Source organism: Lytechinus variegatus, chromosome 10 (genome assembly GCF_018143015.1).
Source record: "Lytechinus variegatus isolate NC3 chromosome 10, Lvar_3.0, whole genome shotgun sequence".
Classification (NCBI taxonomy): Eukaryota; Metazoa; Echinodermata; class Echinoidea; order Temnopleuroida; family Toxopneustidae; genus Lytechinus; species Lytechinus variegatus.
The window spans coordinates 19,239,527-19,261,485 of record NC_054749.1 but is presented as its reverse complement, the minus strand read 5'-3'; the positions used below and the strand labels follow the sequence as shown (position 1 = coordinate 19,261,485).

Genomic DNA, 21,959 nt, shown 5'->3' with positions numbered 1-21,959 from the left:
GTAAATATTGACCCCAAACAGGAAGATTTTAAGGATTATATTTTAGGAATCTTTTATCTATTAAGATTATACACATCTCACCATAGTCATTTAATGGGAGTGCCAATAAACGCTTGCTGATTTTGTTAGAATTACATGCACATAAAGCACTTGTAATCATGATTAACATACCCATCTCACTAATCAAATCTTGCGAGCGCGAAGCGCAAGCTGAAAATTTAGGAAATTCGGACCTGAAGAGGGGCATTTTAAGGCTTGTTTGTAGGAATTCAAGAAGACCTTACGTAGTTCACTAACCAAATGATGCGAGCGCGAAGCGCGAGCTGAAAATTTTTGATATTTAGATCAGAAAACAGAAAAAGGGACATTTTAAGGACTCATTCTAGGAATTGATGGAGAGCAGACATCTTTCACCAATCCACTACTGCGAATGTAAGCACGGACAGGAAATGTTTTATATTAAGACCTTAAAATGGGACAATCACTTAAAGTATTCATGAAAAAGAAGCATACTATTGTACATGTAAAAGAATAACTTGAAGTGCGAGGAAATATATTTGGTAGTTTGGTGTATATTGACTTGAAAACGGGAGGTTTTAGTATAACAGGATTATATATCTCGGTAAAAAGACAATGGGAGAACCAGGAACAATGAAGACATATATGTCCTGAGCCAATTATGTTTCATTTATATGAAAAAAATGTTTCTTATGTAATGTAACATAACATAATTATAACATTATAATGTCTTCTTTCCCACTATGTTTCTCTTCATTTCTCCCTCTTTTCCTCCTTTTTTAGTCAGCTGATGGGGGGGGGGGGGACGTGCCCCCCTGTAGTTACGCCACTGACTATAATCCTAATCATAATTGTTATCATTATTGTTGATATTGTCATTATCCTTATTAGTCATGATTACATCATATTACCAATAAAAATATTAATTTTCATCACTTCTCTTTGTTACATAATTATGTGATGATAATTGCAATTGATGGCACTGCTAAGTACACTTACTGCTTCTGCTGCTGCTGACTGGTAGTATTTAGTGTCATTAGATATACAGAACAATTGAAACATTTATAATTACTTTTATAAAACAAATGAAAGTACAAAATACAAAATGCCTTGAAAAAGCCTTGAAAATGCCTTGAAAATGCCTTGAAATTTCAAGGCTCAAAATCCTCAAGGCCAAGGCCAAGGCCCTCTCAAGGCCAAGGCTTGAATGTTCAAGGCCAAGGCTTTGAAAAAATAGGCCTTAAGGCGCCTTAAGGCCAAGGCCGAGCATCAAGGCACTACAACACTGCCTCCTGATCAATGAAATTTTGTTATGTTAAATATCAATATCTCAACATATCTCTTATCGTGTTTATACTTTGACAGTTTACCTAAATCTACATTCGAGGCTAAAGAAGCTAAATTTTCCCGACTATGTTCTTGAGTAGTATCTAAATCATAACCAAACCGTTTATGCAATAGGTAGAGAAGCATGAATACGAGTCTGAATATATAAGATTGAATATTTATATGAAATGTATACAATTGTATTATATGAATAATAGCGAAGTCGGAACAACGAGTTAGAAATCAAATGGAGTTGTTAGCCCTTACCAGATATTTCCTCTCTTATTTACGTGTTTGCCTTTAATCTGTACTTATTCACTTCACATGCATAACCATTTTAATGCCTATTTTCAGATGTTCTGTACAAACATATGCTTTTAATTATGATAAAAACCTACATTGCGTTCACTATCTAGAACCAAAACCGGATTTCTTTTGTAAGCGATGATTCAGTGATCATAATTATCACATTCATATCTTCAATTTTCTACAGCAATCGACCAATGCTCACCTCAGCCGTGTGTTAACAACGGAAACTGTATCAACAGAGCGACATACTTCAACTGTGATTGCGCACCGGGTTATACTGAGTTTGATTGCAGTGTGGAGATCGATGAATGCAAGAATAACCCTTGTCGCAATGGTGCTAACTGCATCGATCTTGTGGCAAACTTCAGTTGTAACTGTGCACCAGGCTACACAGGAAAGACCTGTAGTGGAGGTGAGATATAGAAAGAAAATGGGGACATCATCATCTCCATCGTCGTCAATATCATCATCATCATTATCATTATCACCACCACTATCACCACCACCACCATCATCATTATCATTATCTTCGTCATCACCAATGCCATCATGAGCACATTTAATGTCATAAGCATTGCCATCATCGTCACTATCTCCTATATTATCTTTATCAACACCCTGATAATAATCGTCGTATTCATCATTTCACATCATTTCATGTTATGTTAAAGTCGATGTAGGTATGAAAATTATATTACAATTATGGCCACCATAATTATACTCTCCTTTCTTTGTTTCTCGAGTATTCAATAATAAAAGAAAATACAAAAGTGTTGAAATATTTCTCTTTTTTCGCTACACATATTCTCCTTGCAGAATAACACATTTTCTCCCAATGTTTCTTGATTCTATTTTTCAGATATCAATGAATGTCTCAGTAACCCATGCCAGAACAATGCTCGATGTTTCGACCAGGTCAATGGCTACCAATGCCAATGTCTCCCGGGTTTCATCGGGGACCACTGCCAGACTGGTGAGTCAAGGAATATTTTGAAAAAAATAATTCACCTTAAAAGCTTACACCAAAAAGGGTAAATTTTTAAAATCTGATCGACAAAATGATTTAGACATAGGTCTACAAACTATCGTGAATTACTTTTGGATTTTGCGCCCTACATCCTCCTAAAAACAGTGGCGTGTTAAACAACTCTCAGCTACATTCTAAAGTTTCGACCAATTATTGTGAAAAGCAAATACTTTTGGACCTCCCTCATTCCAAGAGTACCTTTTTAGACAGAACCTTTGTTCGTGTAGATTCTCATATTTCGATTGATATCACTTTCAGAAATCGATGAGTGTGCTAGCAATCCTTGTCTAAATGGCGGAACTTGTAAGGATCAAGTTAACGCGTTTACCTGCACATGTACTGTAGATTGGACTGGATCACGATGTGAAACAAGTAAGTTTCCTTAAGAATTTTATCATCCTATTGTTGCAAAGTTTCATCGGGAATTAAAACAAATGCAAATAAAGAAACAAAGAATACACAATACTTGTTCCCTCTATAAGCCCTCAGAGACGTGACTGCCTTTGTTACATATACTATTATTCCATATTTTGTGCCTATTTTTTATGGCATACAGAAAATTGATTCCACTATTATCTTTGTTTTTGCCATCTTCTGATTTTTTAAAAATTCTCTCTTTAGGTGAATAATTTTTCGAATACCTCACTTGATTTCGTATCGAGTGCAACATTTCGGAGTATTAGAAATAATGTACCCTGCCCCCACAAACAAATTATATTCATATATCACAACTGCAGAATACTATAATTTAAGATACATATTAAGAGCAGGGGATGAAGTAATTATACGAAAATGACAAAAATGCCCCGACCCACATCCCTCAACCAAATAATAATAATATTGATTGATTGGTAGAACTAAAATAAAAATCCAACACAAAGCACAATAATGATGCGCGGAAAAAACAAGAGAATTCATGTCACAATTCCAAAAGGGCCTACCATCTGTTAGCATCCATGTGAATAAAAAAAGGCTGATTTGACAGTCGTTTCGTCGATTAATACTTGAAATGTCATGCCATTAATATTTCTTTATTATTGTGAGATCATTGTGCTTTCTCTACTTTTTGTTCATCCAAGGTTTGAGTGAATGTGCAAGTGACCCTTGTGCAAACGGTGGGACGTGTATTGAAGGAGACAACGCCTTCTCATGCCAGTGTGCACCAGGATGGGAAGGAACAACATGTGAAATGGGTAACAGCATAAACAAGTTTTGTGGTGCTCGGATGCCTACTGGGGGCTTGTAACACAAACCCTAGTGATTGATCGCTAAACGCCTGATTGCACACGACGATCAGTGCAGTCAGTCCTAAGATCAAGCACAAATATTTGTGTTCCGGGGCCTTGGTAGAGTAAAAGTTGGGATCTCAGTACACTATAATAACAAAATAGAATACTGAGGGATATACTTTCGAGGCACTTGCCTGGTGGATACGTTCGGGACCAAATTTTTAATACAGTTTATGAAATAGCCCAAATGGGAGTAGATTTGCTTGTATACATTTCCAAATATACTTCTTACACCAATAATTCCCTACCTCTGATAACTAAAAACGATTTACCAAAACAATTATGTCCTGCGAGTGAAATGATTTAAAACACGGTAAACCGGACGGGATAAGTTGTGTTGAGGGCTTGTGGATAGATCCACAGTTTTAATAGTTTAATATATCGTAAAAGTACATTTCATATGGAAGAAGAATATTAAGAGTTGATCCTTTATCAGCTATCCTTCTTTTTTATACATTGAATAATTTTCATCAAATACTCCACACCAAAATAAGAAATCTTGATCGATTCACTAGGCTAGGCATTTGTTGAAAAATGAGCTCAATTATCGATTATACTCGAAAGTATTATTGATCTGGTTGAAAAGAGAAAGAGAACAACTGTACCCTATAAATGACACGCTGTAATTTTTTACTTTTATTGGTGCATGCTCTTCTCACCATTGTTCCTTTATATTTCTGCCCAAGTTATGAGACGAGTGACGTTTATTCTTTTAAATACAGATTTCAACGAATGTCACAGCCTACCGTGTCAGAACGGTGGAACCTGTATCAACGGGCAAAATGAATACACGTGTGATTGTACTGCAATCTGGACTGGTCAAAGATGCGAATTATGTAAGTCCTAATCATACATGTCTTGCATGTCTAGTTAGGTAAATCATTAGCAAATAGCATCAGGATAGAAATGCAGAAAATTATCATTCATTGCAAAGATTGATATGTATTATGTTTTCAAATATCAGGGTTTTTTTTCTTGTTATCAATCATCTCTTTCATAATTTCTCAATATCATTGTTTAAAATTATTTTGAATAATCTTTGGTATAAAAAGTCATGATAAATGTAGCAGAAAAAATGTCATTACAGAGCACGTTGAGTGTTATACATTTGTTGTCGTTTATTCCATATGTTATGTGTGCCTATTTATCTTTGTCTGGATAAAGTTTCCTTTTTGATGACACATACATGTAATTTGGAAGTTTTGTTTTAAGTTAAGTGAATTCTGAGGTTCTTGTTTTATATCATCATTTAAATGATTTCTCTAAGAGTAAATTGTAATGATCCTGCCACCTTAGCACAAAGTAAAATAAAATGTTTTGTTTAAAACACATGTACAGCGGTTAATGAATGTGAGAGTGACCCTTGTCAAAACGGAGGAACTTGTCAGGATGTAATTGGAGGATATACCTGCTTCTGTGCTTCAGGTTGGACTGGATCTCAATGTCAAATAGGTAAGATTCCCATGTTGTTAGATTCAGGAGTGAGACCATAGGATGGAGAGTACCTATCAAAATTTTCAGGTCAGAAAGGGAACAATCAAGTGGGAAAAGGAGCAAGAGGGGTATTGGTGGGAGGGTGCTTGGTTTTCACACATGCAAAGTTGTTGCAACTTTTCTCGAATTTGGAAGAAACAATAAGTCAACTACAGGCAGCCTGCTTCCTCTTTTGAAAAAATCTTCGGGTCGTTCCTGTTATCAAGTTGACAGTCTTCTTTCAAGATGAAGGAGAAAAAAGAAGAAAAAAATATGACGATGATGATGATGGTGACGATAATTATGATGATTGCGGTGGTGTAGGTGGTGATTATAAAATGTTAATTTCTATACATGTCATTAATGTTCTTGTTCTCATCCAGATGTCGATGAATGCTCCAGCAATCCTTGTCTGAATGGAGCTACTTGTGATGATAGAATTAACATGTATCTGTGCATCTGCGCAGCAGGGTTTATCGGCACTCGTTGTCAAATTAGTAAGTAGAAATACACTGTTTTCAGTTTTCTCTCTTTTGTATTTTCTCTCCCTGATATATATATATATAGCCTGCTAACACGCCTATTACTCTGTCCGTTTAATTCGATGAAATAACGAGAAACCCCGTTTGCTATTTAGAGTCACTCAAATTAAAAAGAAATAAAAACATGTGTATCATTCTATTCTCGTGTGCGTGCATGTCATGTTCCGATGACTGGGACGGGGTAATGATATATCTGCAAAGCGCTTAGGGACGAGGTTCCGATTCATTAAGTGCTATATAGAAGCAAAATATCATTAGATTATTTCTACACCATCGTTGATCTATTGGTGTTTAACGAGTCACAATTTTTTTTTACATCCTTTAGACATTGATGAATGTGCTAGCAGTCCATGTGTGAATGGAGAATGCGTAGATGGTATTGATGGATACACGTGCTCTTGTAGACCTGGGTGGACTGGTGTTCTTTGCGATGAAGGTACGTTTATCTACAATAAATCTATATTCCTACCTATATTTTTTTCGAAATGATTTTGATCAATATAAGACGATTCTTTAAAGTCGTAAACTTTCTTGTATCTCCGAACCATATTCTTTTCCATTCTTACTTCACTTTAACACTCCTCATATAAGCAATAATTAAAAAAACAAGTCATGCCAGAATTATGCCACGTATATGGGATCGTAAATTTCTAAGGAAATCGCAAGACAATATTTTCAATAATAATTAGCAACATATAGTAATGTTAGTTTCGTAATCCAAGAGATTCGCAAACGCAGGAGTTACAAGGGCATTTTCTTTTTAAGTATGACGTCTCAACTTTCGAAATCGTAATACGATATTTTAGAACTTTTTAGGAGCCTGGTGCTTTTGAATTTTTGTCATTCATATTCAAAATCTGATAAATCAGTCCATGATATTAAAGAAAGTAAATGTGGGTAAAATAGTTTTTAATTCAGATTATTTCAATCATTTATCAGAGCTGCATATATTTGCGTTGGTCAAAATGTTGCAGAATCACCACCAACTTAAATTGGTTTGAATTACACCTTGTACTCCTTGCAACCTGCCTTGAAACGATATTCCATTACTTATCAGATATTGATGAATGCTTCAGCCAGCCTTGTGAGAACGGAGGGTCTTGTGACAATCTCGAGAATAGATACCAATGCAGATGCCTTCCTGGTTTCTCTGGTCAAAACTGCCAAATTGGTAAGTATCCAAGATTATAAGAAGAGATGGCTATCTGAGCAGCTGGTAAATATCCCCTTGTATATAGGATTCTTGTTTTGTATGGCAACAGAAATGATAGCAGTAATAATGATAATAATAATAATGGATATTTAGAGGCGCTAAAACAAAAAGTACCACAGCGCGTACAATGCATGAATAATAATTTAACATTTACAATAATTAACACAATATTCCAAATAAAAACGGAAATTAATTATTGAGGAAAAGGGTATGTCTTAAGGGAAGATTTGAAGCCAAGAACACTGGAAGCATTTCTTATTGAAAGAGGGATAGCATTCCAAGTCTTGGCAGCTGCTACACCAAAACGTTGTTCGGCAGAGGAGAGTTTTGACAAGGGAATGCAAAGTCTGCATGTGTCAGTAATTGAACGAGAATTACGAGAGGATGTGTACAATTTGATGGTATTATTAAGATATTCAGGTGCCAATTGATTTAGAGTTTTGTTTCCATGTTAACAGACTTTAAACTGAATACGTTGGAATAGAGGTAGCCAGTGGAGTTCCTTAAGTAGGGGTGTAGTATGAGTTCGGGACCCAAAGCCAAAAATTAATCGAGCGGCACGATTCTGAATAACCTCAAGTTTTCTTCTATCCCTAGCTGACAAAACATTATATTAACTATTGCAGTAATCTAACTGAGAAAGAATAAGTGCTCGCACTTATATTAGTCTTTCCTACACCTACACTATGCATGTGGAATAAAATATATAAACCTTAACTTAATCAAAAGAATGTAAACATGATGAAATATTATCTTTTGAATTTAATGTAATCATTAAGAGAGGCTACAAGGTACACCAATATGCTTTCAGCAACCTCGCAGTAGTAAAGGCGGTATGATTTTTACCCAATAGTCCGAGGTCGTGACTAAGTAGATGTAAAAAATTATAAGGGATCGTACTCATTCTTGATTTCATCTTCCTTGTCACATTGCGGTAAATTGATTATTGCTACGGTCCATATTGACTGGATATCCAACAATAATAATACCAATAATTTCAATATACATAATGGTTTAACATTCATGCAATCAAAATTTCTATTCATTTTTTTTCCAGAGGGTGACGATTGTTCTGGTGATCCTTGTCTAAATGGAGGCGTCTGTTTTGATGGTGATAACTCATTTACTTGCCAGTGTGTGTTGGGATTTACTGGTACCCGATGTGAAACAAGTAAGTATAGCACTTTTAATGTGCAATGACAGCTTGTAAATGCAAATATATAACGAATATTCCTGTTATTAAAATGAAGGATTTCTTGTCAAGAGAGAAACTGATAAGGAACTGCTTTCGCGTTTTAGAAGAAACCTTGAATGAAAAATTATTGGAATCTGAAATAGCTATTATCGAGGTGTGATTGTTAGATATTAACTATGTATTTTTATTCAAATAATCAGCATAGTAGCCAGATGCCCCTATTACAAAATACTTCATGTATTGATTTATTTTGTGTTTAAATTGTTAAGGCAGTTTCAAATTAAGACTGAAATAAGATATATTATACATGATATTGTTTAGAAATGCGCTGTATTAACCTTTTCGTTATATTGAATTCATTCTCTGAATGTTATCAATCTTACTTTTAGACATCAATGACTGTGACCCAAACAATTGCCAGAACGGTGGAATATGCGTGGATGGTGTTAATTCATTCACATGTATATGTTTATCAGGATGGACAGGAACTCTCTGTGATGACAGTAAGTGTATAGACGACTTCATAAGCACCCCGCGACAGTTATTCTAAAAATCGTTGTTTCTTAGAATTTAATGATTGTTGTTTTTTGGCATAGCAGGTGGTATTATGCCATCATGCAATAAAGTACGCGTTTGAAAGGCGCATTATAAAAATTAGATTTGTATATCAAAAGAGTAAAAAATTACTCGTTTGCTCTCATCCTTATAATATATATAACACTTTTGCTTAACCCCCATACCTCAAAATCTTGGCTTATTGCACCACTGGTGTTGACGTTATCCAAAGTGGCAATGTCATATTTGTTTCAAGAGATTACTTTACAAAAAGGCTAGAAGTACAAAAAGTTCCGGGCCCCGTTGCATAAAAGTTACTATTAAAGTGGTGACTTTGCCATGTAATGGTAACTTACATAGAACCCTTTATTCTGGCAGTTGCCATTGGATGGCAAAGTTACTATAAGAGTAACCCAAGTGTGTATACCAGGGTAAGGCTATAATGTAGTATCCTAAATATCAACGGCGATTTTATGATTTTATATTTATTCATTTCAGATATTGATGAATGTGTCAGTAGCCCGTGTATAAATGGCGATTGTATTGACATGGTCAACGGGTATACATGTGATTGCTTCCCAGGCTTCCGTGGTGTCACCTGTGATGAGAGTAAGTCATTGAAATTATTTATTATTCATATTATGATGATGATGATGAATTTATCTATTGAGGTACTACTTAAACTTCTAGCTGATCTTTCGATCTCTCCTACATAATTTTATTTTACTCTCTTACATTATAGTAAACCTATTATCTATCAAGGAGGTAAAAGTCCATTTGAAAAAGTCTTTGGTATTCATGGAATGAAAGCTATGGTTTTTCCTCTTTTAGGGTGGGTGGTCAATACTGAGCTATTTAATAAAATTTAATGGAATTCAGGTACACAAAATAATAGCTCCGTAGGTCATACTTAGGAAAACATGGAGAGGGAAAAGGTTGTGACTTGTGATAGCTTCAGATTCTTAATCCCCAAAACCTCTCTCAACCCCTGCCCTCTACCTTGTTGTAAAACTGTTGTATTGAATGTACCAATAATATCATACATAAATGACCAAACATATTGATACTTTTAATTTACAGATGTTGACGACTGTGCGAGTGGACCTTGCCTCAATGGAGGATCCTGTATTGATGAAGTCAATGGTTTCATATGCCAGTGCCCCATTGAATGGGGAGGCGACAGATGTGAATTGCGTAAGTATTCAATGTTCAAACAATGACACACAGGTTGATAAAATGGTCACCATCTAGGATGTGAAAAGGGCAAATTTATCATGAAAATAAACATTCCATCGCTTTATATCTCGAGGCGAAACAGTCAAATTGAAAGTCCTGATTAGGGTAATGTTTTGGATCAAACCAAGCTTGGAGAAATATGAATAACTAATTGAAAGACAGTTTGAATGCTCGCTTTGCTCTTTATCATACATTGGCGAATTGTGCACCATTTTGAATAAATCAACCAACTCGATATTTTTGCATCATTATGTCACTGAACAGTAACTTCAAATTGATAATGGTGCAATTGATTGAAATGTTAAAAATTAATGGATGTTTCACTTGGAAGATGGACATCTTGCATCGTATCTCAAAAAATGAATAATCCTATTGTTACAATAATTCGGTAATTGAATATGTAGCCTAGAGAGATATATAAACAAAGGTTACAGAAGTAAATGTCCCTAATAAATAGTAAATACGCTAATGTGTATTTCCGCCTTACTTCCACTTCATGATTAAGATTAAAGGATAGCACTCATTTAACGTTTTTTTAATTAGAGGGAGATTGCAACCGCAATTACACTATTCCTGCCAATGGGGAACTGACGTTAAGCTCACCCAACTACCCCGCCAACTACGAGAACAACCAGTACTGTCTGTGGCTGATACAGACACCTCCAGGAAGCCATATCCGGGTGTCCTTCCCTGCCATGGCGACCGAACTCAACTACGACTTCGTATCGGTAGGCAACGGCAGGGACATCAATGACCTCGGTTCCCGCGTCATCTACGCGTCTGGGTTAGACGTTCCACCATCTTTCTTGACGACGGATAACCTCGTATGGACCTTGTTCACATCGGATGGGAGCAAGACAGAGAATGGCTTTAGGGTGAAATACGTCACTGTTGACAATGCAGGTGATGACTGAAGTATCATATGAATTAACAAATGAAATACGACACAATAGTCATAACATACATAACATGTATGGTATTACAGAGATTCATATAAAGTCATTTGTCTCCTTGGAAAGATGATGGCTATTTAAAAGACAATGCCTTTAAAAAATACACATTTTCTTATTTGCTTACTTTACATCAAGATATTCTAATAACGCTGTATATATGTTACCAACATCGGGGCTTTTAGCTCCATATCTAATGTATAATTAAATGACATCTTCTAATTGTGATTTCGAGAAGCTTAGATTGTGGATAATGCAATGACGTGAACATGGAGATGAGTTGGTTGTTAATATGATAATAACTTGTTTATTATTTAGTCATATTATTCTTGAAGTAATAATATTATTTTTAAATCAGTAATGATATGCTTATTGTATTTTTTCTGTAGATCTGATTGATGAATGTACGTCTAGTCCATGTCTAAACGGTGGTTCTTGCGTTAACGGTCAAAATAAATTCGATTGTCTGTGTGATCGTTACTACACTGGAACACTATGTGAAACCTACATCGGTATGTCTTTGTCTCAATGCATTTCCTTTCCATGTGATCTTTAGATAACAGATCCCTCTAATGAGTCAAATAGCGTATTGATTTTACTGGCGTACTGAAGGCACGGGGTTGGAGGCTTCTCTCGAAATTTTCAAGAGAATCTTATTTATGTAGTTTCTCACTGTGTTGTATCTTTCAGCATGATAATATTCATCGATGTGTAAAATTTGGTGGCAACGCATTGAATTTTCTTTAATAACTATCTAATTTGTTCTTGTCAACTATCAAATCTTTCACAATATCTTTTTGCACGCTTCACTTGCATTGCACTTTTTCAACAACAAAAAAAGCAAGCCTCCTGAGAATATCGGGTTCATTCGGCCACCAGATTTATTTTCATGCATCACCTTATACAAGGAAATTTGTAATGCAAAAAAGGAGGCCCTTTTTAGATAAACAGCGGTCTCTTTCATCAATCCTGGCTATTAAACTAACGGTACTCAGGTATGAAGAAATACCCATTGAGAAATATCAAGAAGGAACAAAGTCATCAATGCAAGGGCTTGTTCCTTATGAAAATACAAAGCTCAAGCTAAAGCCGGGGTAATAATAATAACAACACGCCTCGGAATAGTATATTTCTAGATAGATGGCGCTATATAAATATCTATAATTATTATTATTATTAAAGCGTGGTGAGAAATACACAACCTACAGGGAATCAAAAATGCATATTCATCAAAGTGTCAACTGCATTAATGCGTTGCTCAAAACGTATATACAATGACTTTTAGAGATACGAGCAGGTGAATATATGCCCTCAGTATACCTGCTGCCATATGTTTATTTTTTTAAAGGGTTACATCCATTGTCTATCATTGCTCAAAAGAAATACCTAATAAATATCTATTTTTCATCTAGAAATGAATGCATGCGCCAGTGATCCCTGCCCAGAAGGAACCCAATGTTACAGTGAGATTGATGGCTACTCCTGTCTCTGTCCTCGCGGGTTTGTAGATGATGCTTGCCTCATTTCCCGTGAGTACTTATACCAGAAAGCTACAAACTTTCATTACAATCGCCAAAAGCATCACATGATAAGAAAAACACATTACTTTGTTGGTAAATTGTTACCATAGAATCAAAATGCCAGTAATGATGAACCATTTGCATCAAGGTATCCCCCTTTTGAATTCCATTATGTGTTTTTAATTTTATTTCGAAATTGTAATATAGTATTTTTCTGTTACTTTGTTTGAAATTTCTTGAATTCTGTCATTCACTCTGTAGAAATTAGATATGAAGTGCATGAAGTAATAGGCTCGCTAGTTATTGAATTAGTTATCAATTGGTTACTTTTTAGCCTCAGCTAAAAATCACGAGGGTAGTAATATTTTTTAAAGATAAAAGATTTAATTGCTAAATACTATTTCCACATGATAATTAACCAAATTAACGAATTTTTAATCCAATGTCTTTGCCTTTTATTTTGATATCAGTAACTTATAAATATATTCTCTTGTGCAGCTATCACTGAAGAGAGACCGTGTGATGAGGATCCGTGTGCTAACGGTGCAACCTGTATGGAGAATGGTGACCAGTTTGAATGTATATGCAGTGATGGGTGGACTGGAGAACGCTGTAACATTGGTATGTCATTTAACCTGTGGCTCTTAGAATAGCACTCAACTGATCAATGAAGAATATCCTTCTGTCCATTATACATTTTGCAATGGAAAAGTATGAAAGGCCCTGTGAAAAAAAGTCATACTTGTGTTGTTGTTGATATACAGTTTGGGAAATTATTATTAGACTCCATTCCACTTAACTCCCATATCGTATGTGAATCATACCCCAAGCTGTTTCTAGAATGAATAATTTTATTTAGTTGTAAATTTGTTTTAGCCTTTAAAGCGACCCAAAATTGTTTGGATGTATGTAGATACTGAATATCGCAAGACCTCCCAAGTTAAGCACACTTCAAGAGAGCAATAAAATTCCTATACATCAACCCCCTTCCCTCCCCTCCCCTATTTTCGTCCTCCCTCCACTCCCTCCCCTTCTCTTTGTCTCACTCTCTCTCCACTCTAGTTTCATTTATCATTCAACCCTTCTCATTATCCTCACATCTTCTCGCAATTCATTTTTTTATACTCCGTTCACAGTAGTTTGCCACTCTAATTTCTCTCTTCGCTTCCTTCCCGACTGAAATACAAAGGAATGTCCTTCTTCCTAAAATATCAACCATGTTTCAACCTCTTATCTTTGCCTTTTGGTGTTGTGTTTATTACCTCCAGATATCGATGAATGTAGCAGTGACCCCTGTCTTAACGATGGAACGTGTATCAACGGTCTAGATATGTTTACCTGCCAGTGCTGTGATACATTCAGTGGTGACCGATGCGAGATAAGTAAGTTATTTATATGTACCGATTTGAGAACATGATGTCTTATATTGAACTGTAATTATTTCATTATGGTGCCTTGTGATCGAATGTTATACTGACAGTTCAGTGAGCCTTTCCACAGTTGTAACTGCGCATGAGCAGTAAATGGTCATTTGAGATAAACCATCAAGGTGCTTTTAATGTTCACTGACATAAGAATTTGTGATTTACTGATTATTCATATATTTCTTTTAAAACATTCTTTCATCACATTCTCCGAAGAGTAACTACAGTGAGTGTTCACAATCGTTGGTAATTGAAAGTAGCCCAAGTAATTACTAAAAGTGGACAATACCACGAACAATTACAAAACTTGATCACTGACATACTGTTCAAGCTTATTAAACATCTTCTTTTGAAAGTGTTCATATTTGTAAAAAAAAATGGGAAAGGTCATTTGACAAGAGGTAATCATGAGCTAACTATGAACTGGCTTATTGTAAATGAGGTTCCAGGAAGTAAAGTCCTGAAAAGATGGGGTGTGTTTCAATAGAAAAACGTTTCGTTCTTTATACGTGCAAAGTGGGCTCGTTAGAATATTGTAAAATTGATTTTATAATCACCTATCTTTACATTCTTTTAACATATGAACAATTTTTTCATGATATTGAAAGGCTTCGTCGACAGAAGAAATAACGTTTATGTTAACTTTACTTTTTTTAACTCAGACAGGTACAGATTCTGAAAACAAATATGAATTTCACAGTAAACGTATGTGTATTTAAACTAAGTGACTAAATTGTTACATGTTTGTTTACTAATGAGGTGTTTTTCAAAGAAAAGTACACAAAAGAATTTGATATCACATCACATTTATCAATGTATATTATTACTAAATTCCTTTTCAAAAAGTACTGAAAAAATCGAACCTTTTTTATATTTAGGGTTGTTTACAATTGTTTATATCCTATTTATATCCTATTTATCCTAATTACCTTAAGAATCATAAAGATTTGATGATTTCTATCATTATCAGGTGCGGGATTCACCATCTGCAATACAAACCCATGCCAGAATGGTGCCCTCTGCGTCCCACCACAGGGTAATGATATACAGTACACCTGCGTGTGTTCAGATGGCTATATTGGAGCAAACTGTGAATTAGGTGAGTAGATGCCAGATTGGATGTCAATGCCCAAAGCAATGCCTTATACCACAGCAATATACTGTGAGCTGTTTCATTCATCATTTAGGAGTGAACATCAATGTCTTGTCCCGTTCAGCTTTCGGTTGTGAAATGATAGATGGAAACTTTTCAATGAGAAGCCATTGCACTGTTTGCAGTGCAGTAGAGGAAACACCTTGGAATAGAGATGACCTAAGTCCCCTTCACCGATCATAAGAAATAACCGGGGGTGCTAAAGACCGACTAATATAGACAACATGAAATTATTTTATCTCAAGCATCCATTTGATTTTGCATCAGGTGGTATTTATGTTGACATGTTATATGTCATTGTAGCAGTAATTAGAGAGCCATGAGTATTTTGATATATACTTTCCAAACAAGACAAATACAGTACACGTCTTTCAAAAGAGACAAATCATTTTAGAAATGGCAGATGTAAGCCTTTTATGGTTTCCCCTTAATTTGCTAACCAATCGTATTTATGTGTGCATAAATGTTCTCAGAAATCGATGAATGTGCAAGTAGCCCTTGTCTGAATGGATACGATTGCACAGACGAGGTCAATGGATTTAGATGTAACTGCGATGCAAACTTGGGACCTGATTGCCGGGGATGTAAGTATACTGACATGATTACATTATTGTTCATAAAAAAGAAATCAAACATATTTACCTAAAAATAATGATGGCGCCTATTTTTAATTTGAACATTTTATAAAATATTTCTCCCTATGTCTATTCAGGCTACGAGCCAATGACTACATTTTTATTAAAATTGAATTGAAGAAGATTTACTTACATTTTAACTTTCGATATGAGCTAGACCACCAACAGAATACATTTCAGGAAGGGTTACAATTAAGGGTTCGGACGTTCGTATTCGAATGAAATGCCTTTGTGTAAAGTTTAAATACTCGTTATTGTATCTTAATCTCCTTTCGTGCAGCTCGCGGAGGCTGTCGTAGCTTACCCTGCCAAAATGGAGGCACTTGTGTGGAACCTGTATCAGGAGAATTCTTCTGCAACTGCCCTGATGGATGGATTGGTGATGACTGCAGAACAGGTAAGGTGCTCCTGATCATAGTGAAATTGTTCATCATCGTGAACAGGCAGGAGACACGGAATCGAGGGCTGGATTAGGGGAGGGCTGAAGACCCCCCCCCCCTTCACACAGACCAACCCGCACTAAAAAAATTTACAAAACCGTAAAAATTACTATCTGATTTTTTTTTTTGGGGGGGGTTGCATTTCAGCGCCCCCCCCCTCCATTCAGCTACATGTAAGTCGCCCCCAACTTCCAGAGTCGTTCAATGGCCCCTGACAAGGTTGGCGGGATAATAAGGTGCACGTCATTCTCATCATTTCAAAAGAAATTAAAGTATCAGCATGAGATAGAACGAACTATGCACATGCAACAAAATAAGTTTATTGTATATCTTGATGAATCGAGGCACATCGAGCGTATTTAAATTATGTATTGTGTATATGTATGATATTGAATTTGATGTATCACATACATTTTGCATTTGTTTATATGCGTTGTGGAGAAATATTGAATAAAGACTTTCTTTGAAAAAGAAAAAAAAAGGTGCACGGCGATTAATATTTTTCTCAGTTGAATTAGGGAAAAATATACGGTTCGAAAACGTGTACCTACTTCGTATGCTGTTCCTTTTTTCTTCATATTTCTGTCTCATTTTCTTTTTCATGTTCCCATCTTTAAATATTTCATTCAACTTCTTAAAATAAATCATATGGGGCAGATCCAAGCCTTAAATCTTTAGGCTGGTTATGTTCATATATTCCTATACAATAATGTCTTTATGCTCATTTGCCCCAACAAAAGCTTTGTATCTTTTCCAATACAGCTGACCCATTGGGAAAGATCTGTTCTGATAGCACGGTATGCCAGAATGATGGTACATGTATCAAACAGAACGGTGTTGCACAGTGTGTCTGTCCAAAGGGATTTTCTGGCTCCGTGTGTTCAATATGTAAGTGCTTTACATTAATTTCACATTTCCTGTAGAAAATAAAAAAGCGATCGCTGCAGCCTCAAATACTTAATCATACAAACAGTTTTGTTTTAGTGTTTTATTATCATTATCATAATCATAATTAAAACCTGGACACATGGATAGCGAACAAAATCACAATACTTTTGATGATCACGGTTTCGCATTGTAGCAATAATGATGATTGGTCATAAGATGACTGCAAGATGAAATATAAATGTATGTAGACCATCTAGACTAAACATGTCTTTTCAGGCAAATGAACATGTTCAGTTTCTAATGCAGTGAAAAGGATATCACCAAGTTCATTTGGGTGTTTGAAGACAATTGATGATCGATGAACGCAGACACAAAATAAACAAATACTTGATTAACTTCTAGATTGATTTATATCAAAGGTTATTTCATTACCATCGGGATTATTAATTTGAAGTAATACCACGTTAATGGGCGGGCACATAAATGTACTAATTTTTCAACTTACTTTTTTTTGTTTACACGAAACCTTGTCTGATAAAGCTGATGACGTATGCCGAAATCATAGGTGCCTGAACAATGGAACCTGCGTTCCGATCTCAAACGAAGCATATGAATGTCGATGTGACCCGGCTTCATACGAAGGATTGTTCTGCGAAAAGGGTGAGAATACATTGATGACAAGTTTCGCTCTCAAACGATAACAGATTAATGTCAGTAAATCATTCATTACCCCAAAAGCACAGCAAAAAATTTAGATCTGCACATGAAGTCAAACATAAAATCTAACCTCTAAAACTGAGTAATCCCTGATCGTTAACTTTACTTTATTCTGAACCAAAAATTATATTGCATACTCTATCCCTATGCCCTCTGAGATATTAAGACTGGAGCAAATGTAGTGTTACCAAAAATACCATGAGGAACTATAATGCGAACTCGATTGACTCAATAGCAAATTTCATCTCATTATAATTTATCAGTTATTTTCAATCAATAGGATAAATATCGTTTGTGAAAAAACATTTCAATATCACTTACAAGAAATCATATGATACCATGTGTAGTGTAGAAATTATTTTCAATATCAATATATCAATGGGGTTATTATTCACAATATTCTTGACCTAATATCACTTCGCAATATATTGTATTTTCATTTTTTTTGTTTAATAAACCGTTTCAATTACAATTGAATATCAAAGTTAGTATAGATATTGCATAGCTTGCTGGATCCTCGTAATAGTAAACCCGATTCACCACATATGAAACATTATGTTAACCTCTGGTACAAAATAAGAATTCCGTCCCCTAGAAAAAAAAATCGATATTGTGTAAGTATTTCTTTACAGCTACAGGTCATCTTGCATCTGATCAGCAGTTTATAATGTACCAATCCATATTACAATCCCATAATGTATATTTGCTTGCATGTAATTGTCATAAGTTAAAATCATACCCCAAATGATAATTACCGTTATTGAGTTCATTCCTATCTTACTAAACCTAATCCTAGTGTGGTAAATGTGACCTGGCAGGAAGTTATTATGTGAAGTGCAGAGTGTGGAACCGCTTATCTTAGCATGCTTATAAAGCTAGTTTTAAAAATGTTGCATTCTTGTAGAGCGATCTGTAGGAAGTGTTAGATGCATGTTATGTGTAAGTGACACACAGTTTGTAATTATCATTACATGAATAATTTTTTCTCTCAATTCAACAGAAATTGATCACTGTAGTTCGAATCCTTGTCAAAACGGAGGAAGGTGTATGAATCTTCGATCAATCTATGTCTGTTCTTGTCCGTCAGATACAATTGGTTTAGACTGCGAAACAAGTAAGTTATCATTCCCAGGGGTATTACGCTATAAGTGAATTTCCACATAATTGTAAATGATTGTTAATTGTTATCGATGTTTGCATTTTAGGACTTGTGAGTCGATTTCATGTAGATTATTGAGATTATGGAAATAACTGAATTGAATTGAAAATTTATGTTGAAAGAATCAGACCAGCAAGCAGTGTTAAATCTACAGTTAATGAAGAAAAAACAAACAAATAGATTGACTCGCAATTAATTTCAAGTCTCTATCAACACATACTTTTATTGGAACTACCCCCCCCCCATAAAAGAATTGATTCACTTTCAAATGAATTAATAAGAGTGATGGTGAATGAAGTGTGTGAATGTAATAGGAAATCATTCATTATCTCTTAGAGAAATGGTTTCAATAAAAAGCAAAAATTAACAGAGGTCGAATAACTGGTGTTTACCCATCAGTAGTTATACTTAACATATTTCGTTGGTGCAAAAAATTGAGATTTACTCATTTCTATGATATCGTTAGGATTGTTTCTGTCCAGTTGTATAGCATTGTTGCTTTATGTCATGATATAACGGTTTACAATGAAGAGGATGCAATCCGAGTATAATTATGTAGAGTAGAAATCAACTTCTGCTTGAAAAAAAAAACAGATTTGCAGATAATTCAAGTTATTCAACGTCACCCGAAGAGAGTTTTTCATTGAGTCAAAGTAATGATGACTTTTTAAAATGTCAACCGGGAAACTGGGAATAATCACAGATTTAATTTTTAATTAAAACCTACTGTATCTTTCTTATTTCATTTCCAGGACTCGTTGCCCCATCACAGTCCCCCTCGACAAGCCTTGAAGAGAATTGGATTATCATCATCGCAATTCTAGCCTCTTTAGCATTTATTCTCATTATCTTATTGTTAATAGCAGCCTGTCATTTCTGTGGCCGGCGAGAAAAGAAAGTAGAATAGACATTTTTATATGAATACTTAGATATATTCGCTTTAAACGAACATTATATTGAACAAATTATTGTCATCCCTATGGCTTTATATTCGATTTACAGGGACTGGATCGTCTGAACGCAAATGCTGTGATGAAATCACACACAAAATTGATAAATACATTTAGCCCACAGCAGACTTTACAACCGACCAGCTACCATCATATACATTGATATAAAAACAAATAAAATCTTTGCAACTTCATGGAAAACAGTTTCACACCCGATCTTGCTGAGAGTTTTAATGTTCCATATAAGTTGTCTGATCTGGCAACTTCCTTTGATTTTGATTGGCTGAGAATAGAAAGTGTCTGATTGCTACTAGGGCAACCGTCGGATAAAGAAGGCTTCGAGGAAAAAGATACCTGACAGTTCCTTTCATGAAACGCCGCCAGGGTGCTTCTTCAGCTTCTATCAGTTGCTGGAGGGGAAATAAGCTAGTCCAGTTCTCAAGATGAAATATTACTCTGTTGTCCTAGATCATCTTCATGGGTTTCTTTGTACTTTTGAAATATGTATATGCAAAATATAAATTGTACCCATTTGTCAGGGATTGTAAAGTGCATTGTCTCATAATGTTCCAAAGCACTTTGGTGGAGATTGGCAAGTCCGTCACTATGTGTAGCGACATAATCAATTCAAAATTATCGATCAATTCTAATCAAAGGTCTAAATTTTGTTATACATGTCGAATACTACTGTATTCCGGTTTTCAATTAGTCATTTTGAAAACGACCAATAATGATGATATTGATGACATGATTTCAATTTAATGAGCTTCCATTGAATGTTCTTTGATCGTGTTGACCTTTATGTAGTACTTTGGTATCGTAATCTTTACGTAAGTACAGTGTATGAGTAATCTTTATTATTAACATTTTTTTAATAAATACCAATGCCTTTGTCTAAGTATAGCAATCAAAATTTACGTTATGTGTGTCATTTATTTATGATCTTCTATATTTATACAGTTTTCTTGCACCCGAATAAATTGCATGCGTTCTTTCCTTTTCGTATTCAAAGTTTCGTTGAAATATTTTTTTTATTTGAAGGAGTAGCTCAGTACATGAGATAAATGTAACTATATTGTAGATAAAATTACGTTGAGAAAACTACTGTAAGAGTAAAATATTCATCCCAAATTTGTAGAAGTTGACCACAGTATACATCACAAGGCCATGCAATATATTCAGGCAGTGATACAATCACATTACCCTTTGTTAACAATACCTTACCCAAATGTAAACACCATCTTCAGTGACAAACAATAGATTCCCTTAGATTAATCTTCCTTCCTTCATTAGTTCGTCTCAATCCTTTATTTATTACTCTTTGTTACCTGCATCTTCCAGACCTGTCCTTTGTTATATTTCATTAAGTAGTCTACACATGTGCAGTTTCTATAGATAAGTACAAAGGGGTAAACACATCCCCTCAGAGTATAAAATAGGGGGGCTTGATATTCTCAGGGTTCTTTCCTTAGTCTTCGGACTACACTCCACCAGCTTGCGCTCCTGCCCTTTGAGGCCTTGATAGGGGAGTGCCCGAGTTCTCCACAAGCGACTGTTCATTTATATATATATATATGTCTGTGTGAATAAATATCATCTGAACTCTATATACTTTGAGTTGGATTCCCTTATTGAAGTCTTCATTAGCTAACACTCATCCATATTACCACGCTACATCTTAAGAGTGTTACACTACTTATATGACCTTTTTTTCAAATATCGTACCTTGGATTGTGTGTGATATTTAACATAAAATAGTCTGAGCTTGCTCTCAATGTTGCTTTTATACCTTACCATACCTTTTTTCGGTTTTAAATCATTTTTAAATGTTTCGTTTCTTTAACAAAATTATGTATAATGTTATTAAGTTTTACATGTGTTTCCAGTATGGTTTGGTTTTATATTGTGTTGCATCTCCCCTTTCTAAGAATTAGAAATCA

The 21,959-nt window shown here is 35.1% G+C and overlaps 1 protein-coding gene across 1 annotated transcript in view; it reads left to right on the top strand.

Annotated features, from left to right (window-relative positions):
- The window catches only part of LOC121423056 (neurogenic locus notch homolog protein 1-like), a 47,824-nt gene extending 26,946 nt beyond the window's left edge, over positions 1-20,878 (top strand). The window contains exons 25-49 of the mRNA XM_041618330.1: positions 1,838-2,065; positions 2,513-2,626; positions 2,939-3,052; positions 3,760-3,873; positions 4,692-4,805; positions 5,308-5,421; positions 5,826-5,939; positions 6,310-6,420; positions 7,042-7,155; positions 8,255-8,368; positions 8,782-8,895; positions 9,446-9,556; positions 10,028-10,141; positions 10,727-11,086; positions 11,523-11,645; positions 12,546-12,662; positions 13,152-13,274; positions 13,922-14,035; positions 15,048-15,176; positions 15,704-15,814; positions 16,146-16,262; positions 17,068-17,193; positions 17,734-17,853; positions 18,911-19,024; positions 19,822-20,878. Coding sequence (XP_041474264.1) covers positions 1,838-2,065; positions 2,513-2,626; positions 2,939-3,052; positions 3,760-3,873; positions 4,692-4,805; positions 5,308-5,421; positions 5,826-5,939; positions 6,310-6,420; positions 7,042-7,155; positions 8,255-8,368; positions 8,782-8,895; positions 9,446-9,556; positions 10,028-10,141; positions 10,727-11,086; positions 11,523-11,645; positions 12,546-12,662; positions 13,152-13,274; positions 13,922-14,035; positions 15,048-15,176; positions 15,704-15,814; positions 16,146-16,262; positions 17,068-17,193; positions 17,734-17,853; positions 18,911-19,024; positions 19,822-19,976 — 3,299 coding nt within the window. The 3' untranslated portion in view covers positions 19,977-20,878. The remainder of the gene's footprint in view (positions 1-1,837; positions 2,066-2,512; positions 2,627-2,938; positions 3,053-3,759; positions 3,874-4,691; positions 4,806-5,307; positions 5,422-5,825; positions 5,940-6,309; positions 6,421-7,041; positions 7,156-8,254; positions 8,369-8,781; positions 8,896-9,445; positions 9,557-10,027; positions 10,142-10,726; positions 11,087-11,522; positions 11,646-12,545; positions 12,663-13,151; positions 13,275-13,921; positions 14,036-15,047; positions 15,177-15,703; positions 15,815-16,145; positions 16,263-17,067; positions 17,194-17,733; positions 17,854-18,910; positions 19,025-19,821) is intronic.
- Positions 20,879-21,959: the final 1,081 nt, after the last annotated feature.